This window comes from Microtus ochrogaster, chromosome 15 (genome assembly GCF_000317375.1).
Source record: "Microtus ochrogaster isolate Prairie Vole_2 chromosome 15, MicOch1.0, whole genome shotgun sequence".
Taxonomy (NCBI): Eukaryota; Metazoa; Chordata; class Mammalia; order Rodentia; family Cricetidae; genus Microtus; species Microtus ochrogaster.
In genome coordinates this window covers 1,238,043-1,246,524 of record NC_022017.1, presented here as the reverse complement: position 1 = coordinate 1,246,524, position 8,482 = coordinate 1,238,043, and the positions used below count along the sequence as shown (strand labels likewise).

Genomic DNA, 8,482 nt, shown 5'->3' with positions numbered 1-8,482 from the left:
CAGATGAGATAACTTTTAAAATCCCTCTCTGCCTCCTCCTCTGCCTTCTTCATCTTGGAAAGAAAATAGTATAGTCCAAGGGATAGAAACTTCCATAATTACAGGGATTTTTCTTCTGCTCTCCTAAGTTCCAGCAGTTTCCCTCCTTTCCAAAGGTAGGGCTGGATTTTTAAGAAGCCAACACAAATTGTCTGGCAGGAAGACTCCTCAACTCCCTAAAGAGTTTCATGTATTAACTAACATTTTGTCTGCACTAGTTCCTACACACTGTCTGCTTTTGGGTTCTAAACTTTATCCCCCCCCCCTCGTGACACTCCAGGGAAACCTTAACATTACAGAAGATGAAGAAACGAGTTTTTTCCCCAGCGTAGTCCCGTTTATGGCTTTATTGCTGCCCATTGATTACTCCGCTTTGTTACACAGAAGGAAAAGATCATAAAACCCAGCGACATCCGGGTTCTTGTTATAGTCAGGCTCAAAAAAAATAGTGAGGGGGAAAACGTGAGTTTTCGCTGCTTCCTTCCTGTGCCTTGCCAGCCTCCCTTTGTCAGCTCCAAGTATTTCCAGCCTATGTCGATATCAAATTCAGTTTGGATTAACCAGAGGGAAACCCCAGCTGCACACCTTCTGCTGTTTTGGTTCACTTTACTGCAGCTCCCTGAAGCCCTACAAACTGCTCTGTTCTAATCTCCTCCCTATGCTCAGCCTCAAGGTGGGGAGGAAAATGGAGGTAAGGGCTTCTGAGCACCTAGAGGTGACTGGCTGGGTGCGAACCCAGGTTCCCCAGGAGCTCTTTCCAGGGTCTTCTGACCTTACAGCTCAGGTCCAGGGCTCCACTCCTGAATCCAGAGCAGGTAAGGCTCTTGTGACCTGGGCAGTGGCTTGAGCATGCTGGACGATAACTAATTGTTCATGGCAGTCCCTTCCTTGTTCAGGCTGCATAGTATGTGAACTACCCCACTGGCCTGAGCTTGTTCCAAATCATAAATTCTCACCAACATAAACAGGAGTTGATGTCTTTAGAAAGAATCTCATAGGTTCTCTTTCTCTCTTTCTCTCTCTCTCTCTCTCTCTCTCTCTCTCTCTCTCTCTCTCTGTGTGTGTGTGTGTGTGTGTGTGTATGTATTATTATACATGTTTTCTTTTAAGTAAAAATGTTGCAGGAATTTCCCCAAAAAGGGACCTGGGGAGGAGCAGTAGGCTGGGAGGCAGAAAAGAGTAGCTACTTACTTCAGGACCCCACTGTACCCCATGGTCTCACCCTTCAGATCAACTTGTCACCCTTCAGATGGACATACCCTCTAACCCAAGACTCAGCGACACTGTCTTCCTCTGTGCACCATGTTTCAGGAATTCTCCCTTTCCTTTTGATTTTTTTAATTATTGGAAAAATATGCTGTCTAGTGATGGGGCTCACTTCATGAGTGGCAAGCTAGAATGTCTTGTAGAATTTCTGAGAACTTCCTCCCACTGCGAAGGATCTCCTCAGATGAAGCAACCAGGATGTAATGTTAGAAAAGGGGCAAATGCAAAAGATGAAATCGAACTGAAAACACAAGGATTTCTCTCGATCTGCATTTGGCCAGAGCACAATAAAGTTAGCTGGGGCAGAGATTTCCTTCCGCAGCAGGGTAGGGGCCCTGCTCACGGACCTGCACCCCACCAACACCAGTTCCCTTACATATATGTTCTTAAAGGAAATCCAAGTCTTACTTTCAAAGCACACACTTAGTCTCAACTAGGGAATCAACAGAAGCAGAAGCGATTTTTTTCCCCCTTCTTGACATCTTGCTTGCGATTGGCTAGAAGGGGGTCAGCTGACTTTGTCATTTTGTCTGTCCTGGATTGGAGCCGTCCCTATAACCATCTAGTTCCGAGTACAAACTGGAGACAGAAATAAATATTAAAGAAATCATAGCCCGACCAGGTAAAGGCAAAGGGATGAATTCCTACTTCACTAACCCTTCCTTATCCTGCCACCTCGCCGGGGGCCAGGACGTCCTCCCCAACGTCGCCCTCAATTCCACCGCCTATGATCCAGTGAGGCATTTCTCGACCTATGGAGCAGCTGTAGCTCAGAACCGGATCTACTCGACTCCCTTCTATTCGCCACAGGAGAATGTCGTGTTCAGTTCCAGCCGGGGGCCGTATGACTATGGATCTAATTCCTTTTACCAGGAGAAAGACATGCTCTCAAACTGCAGACAAAACACCTTAGGACATAACACACAGACCTCAATGGCTCAGGATTTTAGTTCTGAGCAGGGCAGGACTGCGCCCCAGGACCAGAAAGCCAGTATCCAGATTTACCCCTGGATGCAGCGAATGAATTCGCACAGTGGTGAGTTTTACAGCTCCGAGATATAAATTAAATAAACTGAACTGGCTTTATGACCGGCTTCCCTAGAAGAACGGGCGGAGAGAGTTTTTTATGGCCCCATAAAAACAATCACGCTCGTCTCCTCGCCGACACCGAGACAGGGCCCCCTCTTCAGCCCCCTCTGCTCACCTCCTCTCTGGCTCGCAGGGGCCTGGCCCCCTCGGTCCCTGACGGATTGGAAGGCTCCAAGAAGAGCTGAGGGGGCAGGAACAGGGCAGGGATGAGGGGAGGGGACAGAGGGTGGGGAAGCCCCCCAAAGTCTCTTTAGGTTGGAGAGAAAGGGGGGAGTTAGGAGAGGGCAGAGAAGTGGGGAGAACTTTTCAGGGAACCAGGATTTTGGGGAAGGTGGGGGGAAACCCAGTCCTTGAAAGATGGGTCCCTTATCCCCAGTAGTTGGAATTAGAAAAAAAAAATAGAAATTTAAAAAGAGAAAAACAGAAAAAGAAAACTCAGCTTTTAGACATGCAGCCCCGCCCCCCAGCTTTCTTTGGGACACACATCTCCCACCTCGTGGGAAGACTGAATGAAGTTGGGGTCCTGGCTGTACCCCCAGTGGGGGTGGGGCAGAGTAAAAGAGGGAAGGCTAGAGAGCTCGAAAAACCCGCGAGCTGTGGGTCAAGTAGAGAGAGTCTGGACTTTGCTAGGCGAAAATGTCTTCAGAGGAGGCCTTGTTGATTGTTTCTAGTGTGTTTTGTGCCCGGATCTCTAGGGGTCGGTTACGGAGCAGACCGGAGGCGCGGCCGCCAGATCTACTCCCGGTACCAGACCCTGGAACTGGAGAAGGAATTTCACTTCAACCGCTACCTAACCCGGCGCCGGCGCATCGAGATCGCCAATGCTCTGTGTCTGACCGAGCGACAGATCAAAATCTGGTTCCAGAACCGCCGGATGAAGTGGAAAAAAGAATCTAATCTCACATCCACGCTTTCGGGGGGCGGCGGAGGGGCAGCCGCCGACAGCCTGGGCGGGAAAGAGGAAAAGCGGGAGGACACAGAAGAGGAGAAGCAGAAAGAGTGACCAGGACCCTGCACCCCTCTCTCCTCCCTTGCTCCTCCTAGCTCCCCGAGTCACATACTCTGTATTTATCACTGGCACAATTGGTGTGTTGTGACTTCCTAAAAGAAAATAGGGAGTCAGACGTGGACCTGCAAGTCAGCTCTGGACCCCCTCCCGCACTGCACAACTCTTCACAGGCCTCCTCCTCTAGCTCCCCTCGCTAGCTCCTTCTCGGCTTATCTACAGGCCCCTTCCCTTGCCCAGGCCTTGGGGGACACTGTCCCTGAACCACGCTTCAGACTCTACTGACGTCCCTCCAATTGAGCCCTAGGCTCTCTCCCCACCTCGAGGCCCTGAACTCTCGCCCCCGCGCAGATAGCCGGCTCCTAGGCCTGGGGCCTCCACTCCATGGCCTCAGGGCCCGGCCTGGCAGCCGGAGGGCGGGAGGCCTCAGGAGGGCGCGCCTTGGCCCTACAACATCCCCCACCTCCACCCCGGGCTTCTCCCCAGTTCCTGCACAGCCCCTCTGCCCCAGCAAATGCCCAGTCCAGGCAAATTGTATTTAAAGATTCCTGGGGGTCATTATGGCATATTACGAACTGTGACCGTTTCTGTGTGAATATTTCTAGCTGTATTTGTGGTCTCTGTATTTATATTTATGTTTAGTACCGTCAGTGTTCCGTTTTCATTTTTAAAAGGATTAAAAAAAAGAGGGAAAATAGCAAAAAGAGAAAAAAAGTGAATGACGTTTGTTTAGCCAGTAGGAGAAAAGAAAGAAAGAAAGAAACCCCCTCGTGTTATCCTTCTGTATAAATCCGACCTCTGGATCCGTTCTCGAATATTTAATAAAACTGATATTATTTTTAAAAGTTTATAATCCGCCTGTCTGTTCATTCACCCGCCTGCGGGCCTGCAGCAGAGCTCCCCGCGGCCTGCCGCCAGCCCCCACACTCGCCTGCCCCGCAGCCGGGCGCCGAGCCACGGTCTCTGGGTTCTCCTGGCTATGCTGGGGTGCTGAGAGGCCTCTGGGACCTCCCCTACGAGGAGCAACACACACCCCGGAAAAGAAAAGGAGGAAAAAGAGCCTCTTGGACTTTCGCTGGGGGCGGGGAAGCCTGAGTGAGCCGGTTGGGCTGCAAGCCCCACGCGGGCCTTTCTTCCCGCCTGTAGGAGCCTGGAATCCTAGGCTTCTGAGCCCTAAGCCCTAAAGGCGAGATCCGAGCACCAGGTTGCGCCCCCTCCATCCCGCCTGACAGCAGCGTCAGAAGAGGACCTGCAAGCAAGCCCCCCAGCCCGCCAGACCAGGCTGGCTGTTGCAAAACGTGACTGAAGCGCCCTGGCAGCCAAGAACTGTCAGTCCGCAGGGACTGAACACTGATCCAAAGACATCTCGAAAGAGAAAGACTGGAAACTGAGTTCTGGCCTATGCTGGAACTCCTGACCCGCCAGACAAAATTCCTTCTTCATTCCAGCCCTAGCCTATCTTGTTCTTGCTTCTTTTGTGTGTGTGTGGGGAGGGGGGTGGCAGCAGGACCCTAACTGTTTCTAAACTCCAACCTTCTTTCCCCAAGCCTCGCCAGAGACATCTGAGTGAGCCTAAAGGGAGAGGTGGGGGTGGGAGGTCTCCCGGAGGGGAAAAAAAATCCTCCTGAGTTTTGCAGACTCTCCACGTCCCTGCCACCGCCCTCACCCCCCCCCCCAGCCTCCACCAGCGGGGAGGGGCACTTCTAAGGCAGACAGCAAAGAGCAAGATTTGGGATTAAGAGAGCAGGAGAAAGGAACATCTGAGTGAGCCTAAAGGGAGAGGTGGGGGTGGGAGGTCTCCCGGAGGGGAAAAAAAATCCTCCTGAGTTTTGCAGACTCTCCACGTCCCTGCCACCGCCCTCACCCCCCCCCCAGCCTCCACCAGCGGGGAGGGGCACTTCTGGCCGAGCCAGAGAGATTCTGGGGAAAGGCAGACAGCAAAGAGCAAGATTTGGGATTAAGAGAGCAGGAGAAAGGAACCAAAGACTGAAGAAACCCTGGCCAAAGACTGTCTAGGTTGCCCAATCGCCTGGACTGCCCACCCTGTGCCTCTGAAGAGTCCAGAAAATTTCTAGGGGCCTTCTAGATTGAGGTTGCTGAGAAACCTGGTCTAAGGGCCTACTCTTAAAAGATTACAAGCAGGTCATTATCTGTGCCTTGCTCATAATATTTGTAGCGGTTTGAATCATGCTGTCCAGGCCCTAGAGGGTCATCTGTTTGCTGTCTGAAATTCTGGGCATCAGTACCCACAAGGATCGCAGCTGTAGGAGGGTCCTGCAGCCCACTGTGTCTGCTTACACACATGGAAATGGTACCTCCTACCCCTATAGGGTTCCTAACTTAGTGAAGTCAACCCAAGTCCATCTGGCCCCTCCGATCATATCCCAGAGTCCTCAGGACCCTCAGCCTCAGAACTTCTCTGGCAGCTTCTGCTCACTCAGGAGCCCTCCCTCCATCCTGCCTACCTCCCAGAGGCTGAGTTCTTTTTTCCAAGCTGAGAAGACAAACTCCTATTCAGCAGAGCTTAGCCCAACCCTCCCAAGAGAGATCTCTGGATCTTTAGTATAGGGAACCTAAGTACACCCTCTTGGTTCTCTAGTCTAGACTTTAGCTACCCCAACCCCCTTTCTCAGTCATCTTTGCAGTTTGGAAGTCTCTGGGGGCAGGGAACTGGCACTATCCATTATAAAAACCACCTGTGTAAATCGTAAATAAGGCTTAATCTTTTCTCAAATTTAGGCAAAATTTTAAGGCCAGCTCAAGGGTTAGTTTGTCCAACAAGCAACTTCTCTACAATCCAGCTGCCAAGAGAAGCTTCAGGATGCAATTCTTCCAAGTAAGCACCAGGTGTCGCTGTGAGCTCGTTGTCCCCACCACCCCCCAATTCCAAGCACCATTTTTTTTCTCCCCCTTGCTTCCCTTTCTCTCTCACTCTCCAACCCCCCCCCCCACACACACACACACACACCCGGGTTGGGCTTTGCCAACATATCAAGATGCGTTTCGCCCGCTTCCATCACTAACCTCCCGGAGGTCATCAAGCCAAATTTATGAGTGGCCGCTCCAGTCACGTGACTCTATTTAAGGCTCCCTTATTTGGGAAGAGCGCATAGGATAAAGAAAGAGATATCTCCACCTATAAATTGTGCACTTTGGAGAACAAAAAAACCCTCAACTTCAAAGAGTCACAAATCACCCTTAATCAAAAAGGGTGCAGAAATTTTTTTGGGCCCTCCCCGCCATGAGCTCCTACGTAGCCAATTCATTCTATAAGCAGAGCCCCAATATCCCTGCCTATAACATGCAAACTTGTGGGAACTATGGATCGGCCTCAGAGGTGCAGGCATCCAGGTACTGCTACGGTGGATTGGACTTAAGCATCACTTTCCCACCGCCTGCGCCTTCCAACTCTCTCCACGGGGTAGACATGGCTGCCAACCCCCGGGCTCACCCCGACCGCCCCGCCTGCAACGCCGCGGCCGCTCCGGGACACGCTCTGGGCAGAGACGAAGCGGCTCCTCTGAACCCCGGGATGTACAGTCAGAAGGCGGCTCGCCCGGCGCTGGAGGAGCGAGCTAAGAGCAGTGGGGAGATCAAAGAGGAGCAGGCGCAGACAGGGCAGCCCTCCGGACTGAGCCAGCCACCGGCCCCGCCACAGATTTACCCGTGGATGACCAAACTGCACATGAGCCACGGTAAACTTTAGGACTTCATTTTGCGCGCTCGGGTTCGCCTGGGTTTTATAGGCCATGCGGGGCAAATAAAGAAAAAAAACCTGCGGCCATAAATTTTACGATTCAGGCATCAATGGCTCGTAAAACTGTCCACTAAAAGGCTTAGAGGCTGTGTGCGCCCAAATTTACGACGACATAATTGGATCATAGGAACAAAACGTGTATAAAAGGCAATATTCAATTTTTGGGGGAGAGGGAGGGAGTTAAAAAAATAGAGGGATCCAAAGGGTGAGGAGCGCGGGGCTTCAGAGTGGGGATCCCCCCCGCGGGCTCCCTCCCTCCCCTGCGGAGCCCGGCCGGCCGGTGCGCGCGGCTCCGGAGGATTCCAGCGACTCGGGAGGGGCGGGAGGGGGGTCCCCGGTGCTCGGATCTCGAGGGTGTTTATTGTTCGGTCCGAGCCTGGGTCTCCCTCTTCCCCCCACCCCCCCTCAGCCCCTCCGGCCGCAGAGTGAAGGCTGCGGTGGAAAGTTTACTGCCCAGGCGGAGGCGCTTCTCCCGAGGTTGGGCCTGTCAGCCTAAGGCCCTTCTGGCCTGTCCCACCGCGCTCACCTCCACCCCCTCCGATCACGGGTGGGAAACTGCGACTGGGGTGGGAGGCTGAAGTGTTGCTCAGTATTCAACCCTTCCTGGCTTGGGGGGATTTATGTTCCAGAGACGGATGGCAAGCGGTCCCGAACCAGTTACACGCGCTACCAGACCCTGGAACTCGAGAAAGAATTCCATTTTAACCGCTACCTCACTCGCCGCAGGCGCATAGAAATCGCCAACAACTTATGTCTCAACGAGAGACAGATCAAGATCTGGTTCCAGAACCGCAGGATGAAGTGGAAGAAAGACTCCAAAATGAAGAGCAAAGAGGCTCTTTAGAGGAAGAAGGGAGCCCTCAGAGAGCACCCCGGTCGGCTTTTGATCCCTGCTTCCTTCCTTTTCGGTTTTTATCGTTCTAGATTTTGGGGCGGAGGCTGGAGCATTGGCTCCAGGCCTCCAAACAAAAGCGCATTTCCTTGGCATTCCGAATCCCCATCCACCCAGGGTTCCGCAGGGCCGCCTACCCTGCCCATTTCACCTCGGCTCAGCTGAACACCCCAGGCCCAGGACACACTCGTGTAGGGTTTTCCCGAGGGCTGCGGGCTACAGCCGGCCAGTGCTGGATGAACCTCACCCTGGGCTGCCCCTCCGGCTCCTAGCCCGGGCGAGGCCAGCCTGAGTTAAGGTGAGACAGACCTGCCGCAACCCCTTTCCCGGACCTCCACCTCACCCTCTTCTTTGTTCCTGCTGGCCAGGCCGCTGAAGGCTGCTTGTGCCAGGCAGAGGTATGACCAAACTCAACTCGGGGTGCCAGGCAGAG

At 52.9% G+C, this 8,482-nt stretch overlaps 2 protein-coding genes across 2 annotated transcripts; both read left to right on the top strand.

Moving 5' to 3' along the window:
• The first annotated feature begins 1,932 nt into the window (after positions 1-1,932).
• Hoxc6 (homeobox C6) lies at positions 1,933-3,707 on the top strand. The gene is made up of 2 exons (XM_005353789.2): positions 1,933-2,341; positions 3,090-3,707. The coding sequence occupies exons 1-2, from the start codon at positions 1,942-1,944 to the stop codon at positions 3,395-3,397; spliced, it is 708 nt and encodes a 235-aa protein (XP_005353846.1). The 5' UTR covers positions 1,933-1,941; the 3' UTR covers positions 3,398-3,707.
• A 2,934-nt stretch (positions 3,708-6,641) lies between these two features.
• Positions 6,642-8,001, top strand: Hoxc5 (homeobox C5). Its single transcript, XM_005353790.2, has 2 exons — positions 6,642-7,095; positions 7,787-8,001. Exons 1-2 carry the CDS (start codon positions 6,642-6,644, stop codon positions 7,999-8,001), a joined length of 669 nt encoding a protein of 222 aa, XP_005353847.1.
• The last annotated feature ends 481 nt before the right edge of the window (positions 8,002-8,482 follow it).